Genomic DNA, 21,324 nt, shown 5'->3' with positions numbered 1-21,324 from the left:
GCTGAGAATCCAGAAGTGGACAAAGGCAAACAGCAAACCTTACCAAGTGCCTGATGGGGGAAGCATCAGACACTGAGAACGCAGAGAAGATCCTAAGTTCAGCTGCAGTGGGCCGAGGCAGGGAAGGTGCTAGAGGCAGAGCCAGTCCCTGTCTTAGGGCTTAATCAAGTATTCTGTGGATGCTGGGAACAATTGCCTTTTCCATGAAATGCAATCCTTGTATTTTCAATTTTGATAGTCAAAAATTTCTTGATATGTTGTAATTCTCACAATATCTAGCTGGGGCCTGGAAGCACACTAAATGCAGTTTGGGGACTATGTCTAGTAACTCGGTTTATTGGGCAGCTTTACTGGAAAACTTGATATTACTGAGTACTCTGAGTCAGCATGAGAGCTCCCAACACTTATATCCCTCACAACCTTTTTTTCTAAATGCCTTTTCCTATGAACTTATAGCTTAGTGTTAAGAGCTGAGTTTTTGTATTAGGTGCGGATTCCTCTCCAGACACTCTGTGTGCCAGCTGTGTGGCTCTGAGGCTTGCCCCTGTGCTCCCGAAGGCTCCACACTCTTATGTTAAAATGAATATGAAAATGATACCTACTGCAGAGGGTTGTCATCAGGATTAACAGAGACGGGGCATGTGAAGCACTGGGCACAGTGCCTGCAGGTTGTTAGTATTCAGGAAATGCTTAACAAAGAGAAGGAAGCTCTATTTTTTTCTTGTCATGGAGAGAATGGGCGATGGTAGCCCAGTGGTGGTGATGGTGGCGGTGACATCACAGTAGCAGGGGTGCTCAAAAAACCCAAAGATTAAAAACAAAAACAAAAACTGAAAGATAACAATGAGCATCATCTAATTTTCTTAGTGTCATGTCTTCCCTTCCAGATCCTTCTTGCTGCAGGGGCATTTCAAAATCCTTATCTCCTAGTGCATAAAGGTCTGCTTAGGAGTTAATGGGCCTGACCTCTGCCACAGAGGTTACAATACATTAGCTGCTGGAGTTGTCCTTGTTCAGTATGATCTTGATAGTACTTAGAGTCTCCTGTGTCTCAGTTGCTCTTTGACATAATGAATGCTTAATTATGTGTCAAGCCCCATGTGAGCACATTTCACACAGTGCATCATTTAATCTCTCCAACCTATGTGACTATTATTATTCTTACCTCCCTTTTATGGATTAGCTAACAGGAAGTTCAGAAGGATAAAGCATCTTAGTCAAAGCCAGCCAGCCAGCAAGTAAGTGCAGGGCTGGAATTCAAATCAAGATTTGTCAGATACCAGCATCATGTTTCTTCCAAACCCCTAATCCCTAAATGATGAATGGATGAAGTACCTGAGAGGCATAAGAGGGAGTAAGTAGTGTGTCTTGGGGGGGAAGGTGGAGTCGTGGGAAGATTCTTGTGTGGCTACACCTCTGAGTCCTTGTCTAACTGACCCTTAGATCTCAGGAGCTGGGGCAGTGTGAACAGTTGTGGGCACTAAGGAGTCAAGCTCTCCCGGGCCTTCCACTCCTACCTTTTCAATACCATTCCTTGAGTTTTCTGGTTTCACTAGGATTGATGGAGGGGCAGATGCAGGTGGTTTTGGTGGAGGTTCACTTTTGGTGGGGACTTCCTTGCCTTCCATGATGAGGGAACTGGCTGCTGAGTGGATCCTGGATTCGCTGCCTCTACCGATGCAGGTGAGGACAGGTTCCCCAGTGGAAGCAGGCTTGGGCCCCATCTCCAGAGACAGGGAGGATGGTACCCCCTGTGCCGCGTAGAACTGGAAGTGCTGAGGCCCGGCTATCATGGTAGGGCTGCGTCTGAGAGAGCCCATCATGAGGGTGGGGATGCCAGACTGGGCTGGTCTCTGCAGCGATCCATCTGGGGGATTATAACAGAGGTATCAGCAAGGGGGTAGAGGATGGAGGCAGGGTTGGGGCTGGGTAAGCAGTGTGTCCTGATAACCTGAGATAGTTAAGTACTTCCCTAATTTGACTGTGCTCACATGCTCCCAGGATCTTTCTAAAGTGATCTTATTCTTTTTTTAGTGCTGTTTGCTGATGCAGTTAGCAAATAACTGGCTCACTGAATGGTGTGCAGGTGTGTCAGAGGTATATGGCTTCTAGTTGGCTTCCCTCTGTGTTTCTGTCTCACTGTCTTACACACACACACACACACACACACACACACACACACACCAACTCTCTTCTAGGCCTTTTGACAGAGAGAAAAGAAGAGAGACACAGGCTACCGTCACAGTGAGAAGCAGACATAAAGGTAGGTAGACCATAGAAGAAATAAGAGACAAATAATAGAAATTAAGAAACATGAGAGATAGACAAGTGAGAAAGACAAGAGGGAGGAAAAGAGAGGAGCATAGAGGAGGAGTCTAATGTGCTACTTGCTGAAGAAAGTTCTATCAGAGCTTTAGGCATGAGATGGGGGTGCTCTATTTGGAGGGGTGCCTGCAGGGGGAAGGGTGAGTGGCAGTGACTGCGTGGGTGCTAGACAGGCAGGATACCAAACAGGCAAATTTGAAAATATTATTTCAGAGGTAGGGCTGTGTGCAATGAGCTCTAGAAAGCCTCACCATAGACTCTGTCCTAGACTCTGCCCCAGGGAGTCCAAGACAAGGATGTCATAGCACCATCCTGCCCCTCTGTTTTCTCATGTGTAAGCTGGAGATAGTCACAGGACATCATGGGGCAGGTGAGGGTTACAACTTGTCACTAATACGAAGTATTAGTGTTTGGAACATAACAGACACCCTGCTTATTAGCTATCCTTTATTTTTGGGTAATGGGCAGTGTATTTTAACAATACAAAGTCCAGGAGTCTGTTTTTGCCCTTTTTTGAACTTATTCTTTTTTTTTCTTTTTTTCTTTTTTCTTTTTTTTTATATGGGGCTGGTCCTCCTTAAGTAAGAGGAAACCATAGCTCTCCTGAAATCCTCTAAGGATAGGAGAGCTCCACCTCATCCTAGGGATGACCTGGGAATCAGAGGCTCACTGCATTCTGGGGGGAAATAGAGGACACACCCCTGAGAAACACTGCAGGCCATTTCTTAAGCGTCTCTACTCACAGAGTCTTAAGTTACGACCCAGCCAGAGACCACAAGTGACTTCTGACACACCACAGACACGTATTTGACTCAGAGTCAGTTATGTCTAGCACTGAAGGCCAGATCCAAGGCCACAGTCCTCACTGTGACTCTTTGTCAAGCTGGATGGGAACATGAAAAGTGGGACACTTCCAAGCCACAGTGGGCATTTTCAGCTGTGCCAAGCAAGCCCATCACCATTTGCACAAGCCTGACCTTTCAACTTAGACATTTATTTTTCCACTGACAGCCCTGTGAGGTGCACACCATCAATTCTGCTGTCATTTCTCTTTGCTTTGAGGAGATTAATAGCTTGGCCAGTCTTACCTCAGGAAAAGAGAGAAGGAGGAAAGCCTCCAGAACCTAGGAAGTCAAAGCAACAGTGGGAAGACACATCTGGGGCTTCCATAAAAGAATGAAAAGTTGGCCCATGCTATCTATCTCATTGGTTTCTTATTTTCAAGGATTCAATACTTATTATATGTGCATATAATCCAAGCAGTCAAAGCTCTAAGTCAATCAAGATTTATGTGGAGATAGAGAAGGAATTTATAAAAGAAAAGTGTGATCACTAACAATGGCTGCGAAGTGAGTATTATTTTTCTTTCCACTTTACGAATGACAAAAGGTTAGTAACTGGCTGAGGGCTGTTGTGTGCACAGAGCCACCTTGGTTCACAAACTCCATTCTTGTCATGACTGGTCACAAGCTGAACTCTCTGAGAATCAAACTTCCCTGTAAGGTCAACATCAAACCTAACCATGAATGTGATTCTGTTCTCATCCAACTCAGTTGGAGATCAGAACTGTGGAAAGAATGAAGTTTGTGAACCAAGGCACCCACACTCCTTGTTTTGTGTGTGTGTGTGTTGAGGGGTAGGAGGTTCCATTAGGTGAGCTAGGTGGCCAGAACTGTACAGTGACACTGGTGGTCAAACAGGTGTCAGATGAAAACACTGGGACTGTGTACTGTGAAGATACTTTTCTTTTTCTTGGAGAATTTTCATGCATGGAGTCTTGCCCTGCATGTTACCCTTGTGCTCTAATTAGTTGCGCATCATTTTCCTATTTAATCATTCATTAAGATTGCAAGAGAGAGCGCAGAACCGTGTTAAATGCAGGGAGAATAGAATAAATCTTATTTACTATACTTGGCTGATTATAGAGGAAGAAGACTTGAATTTTTTAGAACAGTTTCAAACATTCTTTAGAATCCTTCAAAATAAAATTTTATGTAGAAATTATCAATACATTGAGATGAAAACATTTCCTAAAATGACAGGTAGATGCAATATTGATATTCTGTGGGGAAAAATACAAGCAAGGTGTAGAACACTGTGCTGAGCATAACTAACAGGTCTATCTGCCTATCTATCTATCTTACTAACTACTGAAAACTTCTGAGGGCTAAAGTTGTGATAGCCACTAGCTTTTGTACATTTTTTATGCTATAACCTTAAAAAACCCTATGGATATATTACATAAAAAACAATGGGAGTCAGGGGCTCTGAGCACTGCTTCCTTGATTCTCATTTTCTGCCTCCAGCTCTTGCCCACTTAACTCCTGGGGACTTCCCTGGAGTATAGTTTGAGAAGCACTGACCCAGCAAAGGCTTTGCTCAGTCTGTTTTCATAAGACCAGCATCTACCTTGGCTGTGCTCTAATTACCTGTCGGTATACACAATTGCTCTCATCCTTGTTGTTCACCCCAAAGGCAGGAAGCAATCCAGGGCAGCGACCTTCAGTAAGTGCGGCTCCAATATCATAATTCTTTGGGAATTACAATGCACCCTTCACACAGGGCTATCCCAAAGCTAAGACTGCTTTTGTCCAAAGCACCCTGTGCACCCCAGGGTTGGGCCCCATTACTTAACTCTAAGCACATACCTCTCTGCCACCACTTACTCTTTCTCATGCTGTTCCGCCCTTTCCGGAAGGACCCTTGTGCTAGAGCTCCTGAGCCGGCTGTGTTCTTCACAGGGTTGACTATGGCCGTGGGCACAAAGACAGATTTGAAAGTTTGGCTTTGCCGGGGCACACCTTCTGAAACGCTGCCTTGGGATGACACAGAAGAGGTGGACAATGTCCATGTAGTGTAGAGACCAGGGCTCTGGGAATCTGGAAAACTAGAGGCCTTTCTGGTTGTTGAAATTTTTTTTTTTTTTAAGAGAAGAAACAAGAAACAGAAAAAGAAAATATTCAGTCAAGAGTCCTATTAAAAACAAAGTCAGCTCTTTGTCATATATCAAAATGTGGCTGCTCTTCAGCCTCTTCCTGTCATGTACCCTTTCTGAAACTACAGACCTAAGTGGGTCGTGCCTCCCAGCTGTTGATGCTGTATGGGAGTTCTGAGGGAAGGGAGAGGGGCTCATGGGGAGGCCCTGGTGGAACTGGATGACTTGCATTTCGTCTTCTCTGCAGCTCTGATCACTCCTCACTGCACATCCCTTCACCCTTGAGTTCAGAGCCTAAGACCTTGCATTTACTCATTTCATTTTACAGTGGCAATCTCTTATTCATTCAGTGGCTGTCCCACTAGATCCTAAGCTACCGAAGGCAGATTTTACATTGCTATCTTTTTTCCTCTGTATATGGCATATATTGTTGATTAATGTCTGTTGAATGGCTATCATGATGCCACTTGATGTGGCTTCTTAAGTGTAAGGTAGTACTGTTAGCACCACTACTTTATACATGAAAAAATACAGAGATTTACACTTACATACTCAAGCAACTGCTAGATTGGGAATTTGAATCCAGCTCCTCTTCCCTTACCACTGAGTTAGCTACACCACCTTCCTGGCTGGTTAGAGCATTATTTGGTAGCAGGGAAACCCCTTTATCCTGACTGAAATCAATGAATTAAAGCAGCCTACAGCCCTTGCACATGCCTTCCTAAGCTTTTAATTTAGTCATAGGCTGCAATTTTCAAGAACATTATTAAAGTTTTATAAAACAACAATCTCTTGTTCATTGTTTCCAGCCTGCAACTCCTTGAACTTCCAGGAGAATGGTTGACATTTTACATTTTCTTTCCCTCTTACCAACTCAATCCCAAAATCACCACTTCTATCAATCACCTTGGTATTCCACTAACTCCCTGGGAATGATAAACTCAATCAAGATCCTACACAGAAAGGCCCTCATGATTTCCCTCTTGTCAATGCCTGCAGATTTTCCTCTCTTGTCTCCTCTTTCCTCTTTTTTCTCCCTTTTTTATTAGAAGACAATGTAGTTTAATAATGAACTACTGCCATATGAAGATAGTGAAAGTGGCACTTAATCATGGCTAGTGCTTCCCAGGATGTATGTAGCCAAATGCTCTCAAGAACTCATGCTTGCAGAAAGAGTCTTCCATCTGCCTCTGCTTCCTGTGGTGGCTGGTATCACTGAAGAGGGCAGGACTTTCCACCCATCTATATTCTGGAGATGAGGCCTACACAGGGAAGAGGAATCCAAACACTGGCTTCCATGGCAGACTGAAGATGATCTGCCTGTCTCTTGAACAAAGGCCTCCAGAAGCAGGAAGCTACAAAATGGATTAGCAAGATGAAAGACTGGTTCCAAAACTGTTTCCATCACCAGCAGCAGCAAGGACAGAATACCGCTAATTAGGCCCAAGCTAGCCTTATTCTACCAGTGCCACCTTTAAATGGCTGTTTGAAGACTGAGGTATGACTATTTTTCTTAGCCAAGGATTGGGCCAGACTCCAGGAACTCCTAAATCCCTTCTGCTATCCAACACTGAGTCCCTCTATGTCTTTTGGCAAAAAGCTTAGCACTTACCTAACACTTTCTACCAACATCAAAGTACTTGCTAACACGTATTAATTAATCCCCATGAAGACATTATGACCCTTATTTTCCAGAGAAGACTGAAAGATGTCTGGATATAAGTAGAAGGATGCAGATGTTACTTCTGATTTGCTTCACTAAGCAGGCCTCTGTGTTTTTTTCTAAGTCTTATACTACCTTTCCCAAAATTCAAAAGGGACATTATAAGCAGCAGCTCTGCTGGGTCCACCAGTGGCAGCAGCCTCCTGGGAAGGAGAAAGGTCAGATGATGGCCATCTTTAAATAGTCTGTGTATACTGCCCAAAGCCAAGGAGTCCTTCCATCATTTTTCTCTACCCATAGGGTACCAGGTACACACCTGTCTGTCTGTGAAGTTTGTAAGAAAGAGAAATATCCTGGCTAATTAGGCAGAAGGGAATTAGTAATTTGTTGGGAGGCCCGGAAGGGGAGGAAAGAACTTGAAAATGGAACCCAAGGAGGCTTCAGAAGGTTCAGCAAAGACATCTGTCGCAAGAAGTGTGGCATCAGGTGTTCTTCCTGGTGCTTTCATCATGATGGTGCTTTCATCAACTTTGCCTGCATCCTTTCCCCCCTTGCAAGCCTCGAAGTTCTAAGAGGAAATATAAGCTTGGCTTGGCTTTATCCTTAGCTACATGCTTAGGTGCAAGGGGAAGAGGATTTGTTTCCTTTTGCCTTTGAAAAAGGAGGAAAGATCTGCCTTCCCCCAGGACTATGTAGAAGAGGAGGCGCAGGGGATGTTGGTGCTGTTAAGAAAGGGTTGGATGCTGGACAGAAAAAAATGTGACAACTGCTTGGTACAACCTGAACCCACAGATGACTTTAGGATTGGACAGTAAAGATTTAGTTGTCAGGAAGAGGTAGCCAGGTCGGAGTCCATTCTTAAGAGTGCTGGAAAACACAGTGGCACAGCATTGTGAGACTTTTTTGAGTCACCCTAGTTAAAGAATCACTTTCTGAATCCTAAGTATGAACCCTGGCATTTTGGCCAATTCTGGTTGTAGTTAATTTCCAAACTCAGGCTGGCTCAGTTCATTCAGGGATGATAGTAAGAGTAGAGATTCCGATGCTTGGGATCCACCCCAAATATCTGACCCTATTTCATAAAAGTTTGTAGTGCACACAAAAGGGACTGGGAAGCAGTGCAGAAACAGCACTGTAAACAAAAACAAAGACAAGAAAGACAAAAGCCCACATAGAATCACAGAGCAGAAAGGAGCTTTGGGTAGGTAGCCCAACCCACTAAGTTCTCACACATAACTTCATAATAGCAGTAGGAACTCAGCTGACAAAGGACAGCATTTTCCATCCCTGAGAATTGGAGAGAATGAAACTTCCCACAGTGGAAAGAATGGTTAAGAACCAATGGTTAAGGCTTAGTTAAACCCACATAGACAAATAGGGTATGTAACATTCATGTCTAAGGTTAGGATGGGAACTTTTTTGTATCAGAAAGACCATCAAAAAAAAAACAAAACAAAAAACAAAAAAAACCAAAAACAAAACAAAAAACCATACAAATGCTGAGAAAGCATTGGCCAGTCTACTTATGGACTCCAAACTTTGTGTCACCTAGTAACCACTAGGAACATGCTCCTGACAAGGACTTGTTTGTTTTGGGAATGCACTTTCATCATAAGGAATATTATGCCTGAACACTAGCAGCAGCTCAAGATACACAGATGTTCTGATTTCTTTGAGTACGGAGGAAGGTGTAGACTCAATGGCAACCCTAGGGTGCCCAATCTCCACCTCCGTCTCATATGCAGCTGTCTTGGAGTGAATGAATATAGATGCTTATGACTTGTCTACAAGCACTATTAATCTACCCAGGAGAAAACATCAGGAGAAAAGTGGAAGTGAGAGCCAGATATATGCTGAGATAGAGGCGTACATGCTTTCTAGTGGGTGTGACCACACATCCTGATTTCCTAGGAGGGGTTCAACTTATACCTGCTTAGAAATGTGGTAGTTTAGTTTAGATGATAAGACATATGATCACTCTTATTCTAGTGTTTTTTTGATGACATAAACAAGATTTGGGGTTAAAGTATGCTGTATAAGCAAATGCCCCAGAAGTAGGCATGGATCCTAGGCAGCTCCTGTCAGATCCCACGTTCCTGAGTGAAGGTAGGCAAGTCCTTGGTTCTCACTCTCACTTCTGAATCATCCCTTGTGCTCCTCAGTACTTCTCAGCTTTGATTCACATTATCAGATGCCATCATCCACCACCCCATCTTGTTCCAGTCACCATTCATCCTCTAGCTCTGTCTTTCTCACCTGGAAGACTTTATAGGCATTGGCTTCCTGTCAGTCTCTTGATACGACAGATCCGCCATGATGATCTCATCAAGTCTTAGGGTTGAAATTCCATCTTGGGCTTGGAGCTGTCTCTTATATGCTAGACAGGTCCACTCAATTGCTTACCAATATCTTTATTTGGATTAAGAGTAGGCATCTCAAGCTCAGTCTCCTGGAACTAAGGCATTTGCTTCCCCCATATCACCCAGTTGGCTTTTCTTGTGGTTTTCATCAGCACCATTTCACTAAAGGCAACTTCATGTCACACTTAATCAGGGCAAAACCTTGAATTCACATTCAATCCTGTTCCTTAACAACTTGATGTTTTATCTGTTAGAGATTCTCATTGCTATTAACTTCAGAATATTTCCAGGCTCTAACTTCAGAATATTTCCAGGATCTAACCACTTCTAACTAGGTCTGCAGTGTTAGAACATCACCCTTGTTCAACTCAGTGTCACCTCTCCCCAGGATCATTACAGTACACTCTTCACTAGTTTCCTGTCTCTACCCTTTCCTCTGTACAATATATTTTCAACAGTACCTACAGAGATTCCCATTAAACATTAGTTAGATCATGTCACTGTTGTGTTCAAAATGCTGCAGTGATGTTAAAATCAAATCCTTGATTATAACCTAGGACATTCTAGGTGAGTTGCCCCCTTTCCGTTTAGGCCACACCTCCTGCTGGTCTACCCATGTCTCCTTACTTACTTTGATCCTGTTGGCTCTCATGTCAGTGCACTGTGATCTCAGGGCCTTTTTTTTTTTTTTTTTTTTTTTTTTTTTTTTTTTTGCAGAACCAGGGATTGAACTCAGGCCCTTATGCTTGCCAGGCAAGCACTTATTCTACTGAGCTGTCTCCCCATCCCTCTCAGGGCATTTTCTTTGCTGCTCCTTTGGCTTAGAAAATCCTTCCCCCAGAGACCCATCTGGGTCATTTCATTTCCTTCATTCCTCCTTCTTTCAGTAAGCCCATCCTTGGCCAGCCTCTCTGAAATTGCAAAACCCTCTGACACATACATTCTATCTCCCTTTCTTGACTGTCCTTTTCAGCCCTTATGAAGGTCCTATAGATCTTGTTTATCATCTCTCACAGTAGACTGTAAGTTCCTGTGAGTAGGAATTTTGCAAATTTTGTTCAGTAGTATTTCTCCAATGTGACAAAAATATCACACCTGACTACATGTGATATTTGTTGAAGGAATGCAATAAAATATCAGTTATAGATATTCTTAGTTTGCCTTTGGATACTTTTCAACTTTAAAAAAAATTTAAGAACATTCTGTAACTATCCTCTTCTACTTCAACTTTCTGCCATGTAAAGGAATCTTTTTCTATAATCCTAGATTTATGGGGACCTGGGCTTTGTGTGCATTCTTCCTAGAAGGAGGTTCTCTACATTACTATCCACCTGGGTTGGAAAATTCCATGGGTTAGAAAATGTAGCTTTTATTGAACTATAATCTAACTTGTATCCCCCAGCCTATTCTACTATCTCCTTCTGAAACAAATCTACCTCCAGGTTTACACAGTCTCTTAGAAGCCCTCTGTGCCTTGTCTTTTACAGGTGAAATAAGCCTAGTTTTTTTTTTTCATGACTTTCTCCAGTGACACAGTTTACTGTTTCCTCACCATCTTTGTGGCCCTCCTCCTGGCAGGGTCTGGCCTCAGTGAAGATCCCCTAATGTCCACATTGACACTTGGTCTGACCACTAGAGGTTACAATGGGCCTGTTACTCTCCCTGGTGTTCTGACCCCCTGGTATGTCATAAAGACAGTGTTTGGTGTACAGTGATGGCTTTGCTCAGGTTGAGGGAGATGGAGGTAGGAGGAGTCATGGGAAGCTTGGGGGTCTGTGTGCATCTGTGGTCGTGGTGTGAGGTGGCAGGATACAGTGTGCATCAATGAAATTAATAGATATGCTGCAGAATGAAAAAGGATGGGGAAAGTAGATAGGGGAAAGGACCTGCAGAGTAACTAGAATTATTCTAGGGGTATGGATAAACATTGAGTGGTTTGAGTTCATGGAAATTATGCCTAATGGTATAGTATCCTGAGAACCATCCTAGGGGATCTGGCTAGGTTATCTGATTCACTATCTAGTTATTCCACTAGATGGAGTGTTGAGGTGTAGGATGTGAATGTGGAACTTGTGAGACTTATACAGAAGCAAACCTGAAATTTATATATATATCTTAGAAAGTTAGGATAATAGGGCAAAGCCATGGTCTTCATGACTTTGACTGACAGGACCCTGGTGTACAATGACCCAATGTACTGACGGCTGTGATTGGAGGGGACGCACCTGAAAATAGGGATGACGTAGTTGTTTGGGAAGATGCCGACTCGCCCAGTGACCAAGGAGACACCCCGCAACCAGCCATCCTGGTACTTCCCCAGGACCCTGACGCCTTCTCCCTTCTGCAGGTCCAGCTCATTAGGTCCATGGGCTGAGTAGGAGTGCAGGGCTACAAACCTGGGAGACACAGGGAACCATGAGGGAAGAAAGTGAGCATGCCTAGTGGATGGCACACTGCCAGTGGCACAGGTAGAAATGCATCCCGGAGCCTTCAACTCAGTGTCTAGCAAGAAAATCCTTTAAAATTTTGAAACCTCAACATGAAGGCAGGTCAAAGTGGAATACTGTGGTTCAAATAGCAGTGGAGGTGAGACGGTCCCTGCCTTCTCCACCTCTAGCTCCCTCCACATAGCACTACACAGGGGCTAACCACTAACTTGGGCCAATATTGGTGCTTTAACAATGGGAAAACATATGGAGAAAATTTTGGTGGCAAACAGTAGTGACAGAGATGGGTCTCAAACCTACAAGCAGGGGTCCTCCTAGCACACTTTTTCACTGCTGTAGTCTGTTCCTCAAGAAGACACAGTTAACAAGGCTCAGGGAAATGAGAGGTCAGCACAGATGTCTCTCTGACCCATTCCTACAAGCGACATCGGGGACAGGTTTGGTTTTTAGGAAGGGGTAAGGAGCTAGCTGAAATAGAGACATGTACATTGTGAAGTGGGAAGCAAGGACTGATTTTTTTTTTCTTTTTTTGGTCACACAGTAGAACATCAGTTCTAAGGTAGGATGGAGGGCAGTGAGCTTATAACAAACATGGTAAAAATCCTCAAGTTAGACTTTGTACTCTAAAGCCTTCATAAAAATCACACAGGTGACAACCAGGTGTGAGTCAGGGGAGTAAAGACAGCAAGTAACAGTGAGAATGGCAGTTGCATGAGTGTGAACGGCTGCCAGGTTGAAAAGAATAGGAAAATAACCAGCTTGCCTTGTTGGGTTCGGGGGTCACCAGACTATCTCTTGGGATAGATACCAGCGAATCCTTCTAGATTCTAAAGACAATGAGACAGCAGGATATTTTATCTAAGTTAGGAGTGTGTTCTCATTTACAAGTTTTTACCTTCCGTACACACTGCATTTTTTGCTGATTATGAAATCAACATTATTATGAGCCAACATTTGAATCTAAAGACAATAGAAATTGCTCAATATACAATCTTGCAGTGATGTTATGATATATAATCTTGCAGTCTCTTTCTGCTTTTATAAAACAATAAACTAGGATGTTGTGGTTTTCTAATTTTCATTTTTCATCATTACTTCCCTTGGTAGTATGAAGGGAAGTACAGGTGTCTTCTCTCAGGAGGGGATGATTTGGTTTGTACCTAGGGATGTCTGGTGGCCAAAAGCTGGCCAAGATGACCCATTTGTGCCAGGGCCTTGGGTGTGGGGCTGAGCTTTTTACTCACATGTTAGCTGACAGGTGTTTCTGGGAGCTGGGTAGACCGACCACGGCCACGGAGTGTCCTGGAGACGCAGGTGCAGGGTGGTAAGTGCTGACCTATACAGATAAAAGACAGCCAAGCAGAGCCAGTGAATGCCCCTGCTGGGCCTGCAGCAGACGAGCCTGAGCCAGCCGAGCCCCACCACCTTCCACTTGCTCTGGCATTTGTGGCTTTGTGTGGTGGGGGGTTGAAGAGATGAGCTCACAGCTTGCTGGAGCGATCAGGGAAGACTGCTAAGGTACAGGGTTGGAGGGAGGACTGTCCATTTCACAGGCAGGGAGCCACTGCCAGACTCCTCACTCCGCCCCCTGCCTCATCCTCCCCATCCTTCAGTGTGCTCCTCCCTTGGTGAAAACCTGCTTTTAGAAAATACTCTGGCTAAAACAGATTTAGAACTTGGTATTTGCCAGGCAGTTTTAAGTGAATTTAGTGTTCGTGAATTTAATCCTTAGTAAAAACAGCTTATTAATCTTCATCTTTGGATGAGAAACTGAGACATAGAGGGGAAGACAGGTCATCAAATTAAAAGTATCTATATGATAAAACAAAGTCTATACACATATCTGTGCTATTCTATGAGTATGTTATGCATATGAACTCTAGATTGTGCAGGTAAGCACAACTATATAGTTTGTACGTGTATTTGTACTGATTATACAAATGCATTTGTTTTTGCTCATGTATGTGTGAACTTTTGAATCTAATTATAGTATTAAAAAAATTCCTACTGGGTGTAGTGCATGCACCTATAATCGTAGCACTTGGGATGCTGAGGCAGGAGGACTGCCACAAGTTCAAGGTCAGTCTAGGCTACATAGCGAGCTCAAGGCCATCCTGAACTACACAATGAGATGCTGACTCAAAAAACAAAAACAAAGCAAACCCATTCCTTTCAGATAATAATGGATGTTTGAAAAAAGAGAGAATAGTTGAGACCCGCATACATTGATGTTAGAAATGTAAAATGGCTAAGCCCTTTGGAAACCAACTGGGTAGTTCTTCAAATGATTAAATAGAAGATTACCAGATGACCTAGTAAGTCTACTCCTAGTAGATATACCTAGGAGAAATACCTACTGTATGCCCAAGAGAGATTAAAAACATACAACCACACAAAGATTTGTATACTAATGTTTACAGAAGCATTAATCACAATAAATAACCAAAAGGCGGAAATAACTGAAATATGGATAAAGACAATGGTATATCCCCTTTCAGTGGAACATTGTTTAATCATAAAAGTGACACAGTGATACACAGGAGAACATAGATGAACCTAGAAAACACTATACTTAGTGAGCCAGGTGTGGTGGTGCACGCCTGTAATCCTCGCACTTGGGAGGCGGAGGCTAGAGGATTGTTGAGAGCTCGAGAACACCCTGAGCTACAAATTAAGCTCAAGACTTGCCAAAACTACATAGTGAGACCCTGTCTCCAAATAGTAAAGAAAAGCCATATACAAAAGATCATGTATTATATGATTCTATTGATGTGAAATATCCAGAATAGACAAATCTATAGAGATGGAAAATATATTTATATTTTCCAGGAGTTGAGGGAATAGGGGACAATAGGACTGAGAATGACAGTTTAGCAATAGCTAAGAGTACTGGGTTTCTTTTTGAAATGGTAAAATGTTCAAAATTTATGGTAATAATTAAATATGCAGTACCTGTGAGTATACAAAAATCCACCGAATTGTACACTTTGAAAAGGTGAACTGTATAGTAAGTGAGCTGCAGCTCAGCAAACCACTTATTAAAAAACAAACTGTTCCCAATATTTCACCTGGGGTACTCTGACACTACACAGTGTGCTTTGCACTTGGAAGTCAAATATTGTCACATTAGCGTCATCAGGCCAGGTGATGCCACCGGCCCTGGGAAATGTGTCCAGGGAGAGGCTTGTTGGATAAGTAAGTAATCTTAGGTTTGTGAAAGCTGTTGAGCCCCTGACTCAGCAAAGTCAGCTTCACTTCACACTGCTGGCTTTCCAATGCTAAGTTTCAGTAAAAGCTGCTGTATCCATAAATGCCATCAATCCTTCAGGAAGGAAGAAGGTGCCAAGTGACAAGCCATCGCTCCATTATGCCAGGTGCTATATTCTTATTTATCTGGGCTTTAATCTGGGGAGAACATTTTCCATCTGATTATGGCCTGGATGGAAATCTCTAGGCTTGTAATGGGGTAATTTATAATATAGGAATGGGAAAAGAAGTCAGATTATCAAGATTTGAGGTGTCCTAGAAAAGAAAGGGGAAGAGATATTCTTGAGGAGGAGAGAGGCAAAGAAGAAGTGGGGAAGGGGAAGATAGAGGAAGACTCTTAGAATAGCAGAGTTAAACCGAGGCAGACAGAATAGGAAAATAATAGATATAGAGAGAAGAAGGAAAGAGAAAGACAAAATTTGAGAAAATTCATATAATTCATTCATAACAGGAAAAACCCAAAAAAGAAGGAACAAAAGATACATGAAGTAAAATGTATTAAATGAAATATATGAAGAAATGCCCAATCTCAATAATTATTATGAAAGCTTAAAAAACAGATTTTGTGTTCATACCAATACAAAAATAGCTAAAATTAAAGAGACCAACCATACCAAGTGCTGATGAAAATGTAGCACTAGCGTTCTTATATACTTCTGTTGGGAATGAAAACTGGCACAACTATGTTGGAAAACAGACCAACCACTCATAAAGTTGAATATACGGTTACCACACTACTCAGCAATCTGCAGATTAGCACCTGAAAGAAGTGCAAATATATGCCCACACAAGGACGTGCATGTGAATGTTCATAGCAGCTATTCATTTTAGCCTTAAACTGGAAACACCTCAAAGGCGAATCTGCAGTGAATCAGATAAAACTATAACCACAGTGACATACTCCTCATCAACATACGCAACACGGATGAAACTTCATCATCCTTGGTAAGACACTGAACACAGAAGGCCACACGTTATGTGATACTGTTCATACAAAAGTCTAAGAAATAAGAAAAACTCAGAGCTATGGTGACAGAAAACAGATTCAGAGTTGCCTCGAGCCAAAAGAGGCAGAAAAGCTTTCCAAGGAGAGGCAAATGCTCTCTACTTTAATTTCGGTAGCGATGACATGCTGACTATATTTGCCAGAAGTCACTGAACTGTTTATTTGAAATGGAACTTTATTGTATGTAATTATACCCTGTTAAAGCAACAAAATGTAAATGCTGTACATTATGTGATTGGTGAGAAGCATTCAAGTGGCCTTAGCTTGACTCAGTTCAGGCTCTGCTGTTGGTCAGGAAGGGGATGTGATTGGCTTGATATAATAGTGGGGAACCATTGGGGTTCAATCCCCGGCGTGCTGTGCCAGTCCCAACCCTGTGGCATGCTGAGGCAAGGACTGAAACTGGGTGTGGTGGCATGCACTTGTAATCCCAGCATTTGGGAGGCTGAAAATTGGAAGATCACTACGAGTCCGATCTGTGTAGTGAGACCCTGTAGACCCTGTACTAAATACACCCCCCAAAAGTGGGGAGCTAGTATAGGGCTAGGGGGCTGTAGGTAGGGAAAGGATAGAATGGTGGCCACATGGAGCTTTGTTAGATGTTAATGGGCTGATTTACTAAGGGCAGCTAGAGGCAGCCACTGCCTTGGCAGATTAGGCTCAACCACTTAGAAAAAGGTGGCTAGACTCCAGCAGTCAGAAAGACCAACGCAATAAAAGCCTAACTCAGTGGGATACCTCTAGTGTGACCAACATAAACCCATTTGTGCTTGAACTACTCCTCCCTAAATCTCCCACCCATAATCTAGCCTTCACTAAACATCAGAAATGGTCATGTGACCAGAAGAAATTCAAGGGGAGGACTACAACAGAGCCAGTCAGATTCCGGGGGCCTACATGGACAAAGAACTCAATAAAAATGACCCACAAACAGGAATTCTTGAGTATTTCACTTTCTAATGCTCCCTACTCATCCAGGATAGCAATCTATCATCTCTCTTCTGCCTTTTTCTCCACCTTCAAATAAATTGTCTTCTCTTAAACTTGGTTTAGTTATTAACTCTGGGTTTTTGATCCCGAGAGCTCTGAGTTCCAGGAAAGCAGGGGCCTGGCAGTGCCTGTCCTGGCATGCTTACTCCTTCTTCCCTGACATTTCACTGGCCAGGGGACTTAATGGCAGGACACCTGAAGAGAAAAAATCAGAGGGGTAACCTGTGAGTCACAGAGTTCAACCAAGCAGACTAAGGTAGAAAGGAAGCCAGCCAGCAGCCAGCCAGCCAACCTGGGAGACAGGAAAGGAGAGCAGGAGATAAGCTGGGAAGACAGCAGGCAGAACGGGGCAGACGGGAAGGCCCCAGCTGGTACATGAAGACACTCGACAGGCTAAATTCCAGGAGGCAAGTCTGTTCCTGTCACAGCGATAGAAGACAGGAGGCCTAGCCTTCCTGACTGGTAGGTGGCTCCTTTCCTTGGGGTCACTTGTGACCTTAGATACCAGGGCACAGGGGTTTGTGAAACTAGTCAGGAGGTTTTCCAGCAACTGCTGCTTCCTGGCATAGAGTTTGCACCCTGAGATCAGAGAGTGAGTTTGATTTGAGAGAGGAGTAGGGTGAGCATTTCTGCTAAAAATCTAAGTACTTCTTGTCTTTTGAAGGAAATGACTCATTTAAAAGAAGTCTTTATCAGTTGGAGAAGAAAAATCCACTGCCGTATGGCCTCTGGGAATTTGCAGGTCTTCCTCAGTCACGTGTGAGGGAAGGCGGGACCTGGAGCCTGGTGCACACCTCTGGAAATGTTTTTTTTGTCCCCTGCTGCCTTCCTGGTAGCCACAAGGGCTCAGTGTCTACATCTCCCTCTCAAGTGGCTGGAAAGTGCTCAGGTCTTGGCTGCCACGTGATCCGGTAGTATTCCCAACAGGGTCATCAGCATTTGTGGCTGCCGGCTCCTGGCAGACAGGCCATAGTGAAGTCCTCAAAGAATCACCCAGAGAGAAAGAGGCAGGGGAGCTGCTGCAGAGCTTGGTAGCCCGAGCTCCACCAAGCACATGCTGTGGCTCTGGGAGCCCAAAATTGCAGGCATTGGAGCAGGGCAGTGGCAGCAGAGGCAGCCTTGAATGATGAAAGGGGACCAAAAAGTGGGAGTGGGCAGTGCATGATGGGCTGCAGTGTGAGCCAGCCCAGCCCTCAGAGTGGTGAATAAGGCAGGGACAGCCTCAGAGTGATGAACCTTGTGAGGCCAAGGCTGCCGCCAGCTCCAGAGCTAGCTCAGGAGATGCTCCTCACTCTACCTTGAGGAGACCAGTAAACTCTGGGCAACATTTGGGCTGAAGTTGGGCTGTCAAGAAAGAGGTGAGTACCCAGGGGTGTGTGGCTGCTGCTGTCATCAACGTTATGGTCTTGTGACAGTGAGAGAAGCTATGGGAGCAACTGGAAGCTGCCAAGGAACAGTGAGCAGTGTACCTCAGAAGTTGGGGTAAAGACACAGGGAGATGATGATGTCTGGCTGGATGACGTTGAAGCCTGGATGGAGAGGAGCAGACAGCTGCAAAGAGAAGGACTTGGCAGAGAAGAGGGCCAAGCTGTTGGAGGAGATGCACCAAGTGTGTGGCATCCACATCCTGATGGAGGAAGAACCTGGGCAGAGGTAGTGTGATTGTACAGTGCCCAGGGCCTGCAGAGCCTCACTGTAGAGTATTCCATTGAGTCCTTCCAAAAGGTAGGTAGGCACTATGTCCTACCCTCAAGGACATAGGAGGAGGAGCATGTCACCAAGACTCCCAACTCCCCCAGACACACTAAAAATTTCCCACTTCTCCATGCCATACCCCTTGTCTATCCAAACATCCCCAGGCCTCCCAATACCTCCCTGTCCCTTGGGGACAGTGGTCTTATAGCCCTTGGCCCACTTGCACCTAGGCTTGAATAAACTTTGCTTATTGCTTCAACTTTGCCTGACAGTAGTCTCAGTGGTGCCTTAGTTTACTTTAACATTGGCTAACGTTAAAGAGATCAATAGGATGGTGAAGAAAATATGTAAGAAGGGAAAGGAGGTGGTTATATGAGCAGGTGTTTCACTGTCCCTTGGGGAACAGACTCAGTGGGTGCTTTGGTTCAGGGCTGTGGGGCTAGGTTTGATGCCGAGTAGCAGGGAAGGCCCTGAGGAGGAGCCTGTGCCCCAGCTCCCACCATCAAATGACACCTGCGTGGAGACATGGACATCAGTGATGAGGAAGATGAGGAGGGTGGCTTTGCCTACAGGGCCTGCAGAGGCAGTGGAGGAGGATGAAACAGAGCTGGAGTTGCAGAAGCAGCTGGAGAAGGTGGCTGGGCAGCTACAGCTGCTATGGAACACTAGGGAGAAGGTGGAGGTTGCTGGAGTCCCCTCTGGGAGGAAAAGGATATGAAGCAGGAAGGGGCTGTAGTGTCCAATGCCAAACCTTGGGGGAGATCCTCACCTATGGGTTGTCTGGCAACTGGGAGGCACAAGAGGAACTCATGAACTTTGAACTGGATGAGAAGCACTCAGTCAGTGGAGCACCATTGACCTGGATGAGTATTTCTCTGCATCCTCCACCACCATCTTGGATGAGGAGCCCACTGTGAGCAGCGGGCTGGCTGCTACCTGAGCCTGTGTCAGAACAAAGGTCTGCTGCAAACCATTGTTCAGAAGGTGGCCCAGGTGAAGGTCCCCAAGAAGTCCCTGCTCTCAGCTGTGTACTCCACTGAGGATAAGATGATAGTCATCAGTGACTAGTACAGCAGGTGAGGAGAGTTCTGTGGCTTTACCAGGACTTCAAGGGGAAGGAAGCCTGATGTTAAGATGGAGTATGTGGATGAGACGGGCCCAAAGCTCTCACCCGAGGGGCATTCTGACAGCCGTCCCACCACTCCCATAGGAAGAGCCAGCACAATAAAGATGAGTGATGGGTGATGCTGGAGGAGGAGGCACTCCTGATGAAGTTGACCTCCAGTGACCTGGCCCTGGGTGGGTGGTTTTATTCCAGGAGAAGCAGAAGGCCCAGAAGACTCCAAACGTTGTACTCGGTGACAGTTGCATCAGCACGAATGTGAACACCGTCAGAAAGTAAACCAGCCAACCTTTGGGTCCCCTCCCTTCCTTAATGTTGAATAGCTTCACTCCTTCATGGAAGTGGGTCTTCCATGCCCAGAACCATGCTGAGCTAATCCAGCCGACCATTCCCACTCAAGGTGACAAATGAAACATTAAGTAATAAATTGTTTCCCAGTGTGACGGTAAGAGTTTATAATTCCACCAGGGACAAATGACAATTCCTATTCAGCCTTTCAATGTGTGGCAATGCCCAGTATTTTTTTATCTGCTTATCAGATGGGTATGCAATGCTGTCTCACTGTGGTTTTAAATTCATTTGTCTGGGTAGTAATGATCTTGAAGTTTAAAGAAATGTTTATGGATCATTCTTGTTACATGAAATGCCTACTTATATCATTTGTCTACCCTTCCCCTTGGGTTATTATTTCCATATTAACTTACAAATTTCTAGTATTTTTGGATATGAATTCTTTGTAGTTTTTTTTTTCTCTGTAGTGTCTTGGTGAACTAAAGTTCTTATTTTTAAAATAGTCAAATTTATAATATATTCCCATATGGCTCATACTTTTGAAGAATCTTGAATAAGATTTTTATTTATTCCAAGGTCATAAAGATATACTTCTATATATCTTTTAAAGTTTTATAGTTTTGTCTTTTATATTTAAGTCTTTAATCCACCTGGAATTGATTTTTGACAAGGGAGGAATCCAATTTCATCTTTTTCCACATGGATACCCAATTAGCCCAGCCCTATAGTTCATCCTTCACTCCGATCTGCAAAGCCTATTCTGTCATAAATCAAGTCTCTATGCTGCATCTGTTTCTAGGTTCCCCAGTATGTCCTCTTGGCTTAATAGATGCTCCATGCTCAATTCACGCCGTCTTGATTACTATAGCTTTAAAGTAAAATTTCCTACCTGATTGGACACTTCTCACTCTTTATGCCAACCAGATTATCTCCTTATTCTTCATTAGAAATACCTTGGCTTGGTGGCCATTATTTTTCCATTTGAATCTCAGAGTTGCCCTTTGTGTTCCATAGAAAGCAAACAGAGACCCAGAGCGCAGGCCCGGTGAGTGAGTGAGATGACCGAGGGCCGCGGGATCCTGAACAGACCCAGAGCGCAGGCCCGGCGAGTGATGGGGCCCGGGATCCTCATTCAACCCAGGCTGCAGGCCCAGCACGGAACCCTTTAGCAGAACTCCCTGCAAAGAGGCTAGAGGGTAGACCCACCCAGCTGATTCAGGAG

The 21,324-nt window shown here is 44.2% G+C and overlaps 1 protein-coding gene across 6 annotated transcripts in view; it reads right to left on the bottom strand.

Moving 5' to 3' along the window:
* The window catches only part of Sh3rf2 (SH3 domain containing ring finger 2), a 108,273-nt gene that overhangs the window by 2,015 nt on the left and 84,934 nt on the right, over positions 1–21,324 (bottom strand). For 4 of the 6 annotated variants that reach the window (XM_023715367.1, XM_023715368.1, XM_023715371.1 and 1 more), the window contains 4 exons: positions 12,975–13,066; positions 11,509–11,679; positions 4,974–5,224; positions 1,518–1,867 (listed from right to left, as the gene is read on the bottom strand). In XM_023715367.1, coding sequence (XP_023571135.1) covers positions 1,518–1,867; positions 4,974–5,224; positions 11,509–11,679; positions 12,975–13,066 — 864 coding nt within the window. The remainder of the gene's footprint in view (positions 1–1,517; positions 1,868–4,973; positions 5,225–11,508; positions 11,680–12,974; positions 13,067–21,324) is intronic. The other 2 variants (XM_004631233.2, XM_023715370.1) reach the window with 2 other exon arrangements.

The sequence above is a fragment of the Octodon degus genome, unplaced genomic scaffold (assembly GCF_000260255.1).
Source record: "Octodon degus isolate 3935 unplaced genomic scaffold, OctDeg1.0 scaffold00040, whole genome shotgun sequence".
Classification (NCBI taxonomy): domain Eukaryota; kingdom Metazoa; phylum Chordata; class Mammalia; order Rodentia; family Octodontidae; genus Octodon; species Octodon degus.
Note: the sequence above shows the minus strand (reverse complement) of the source record. Positions and strands in the feature narration are given on the sequence as shown.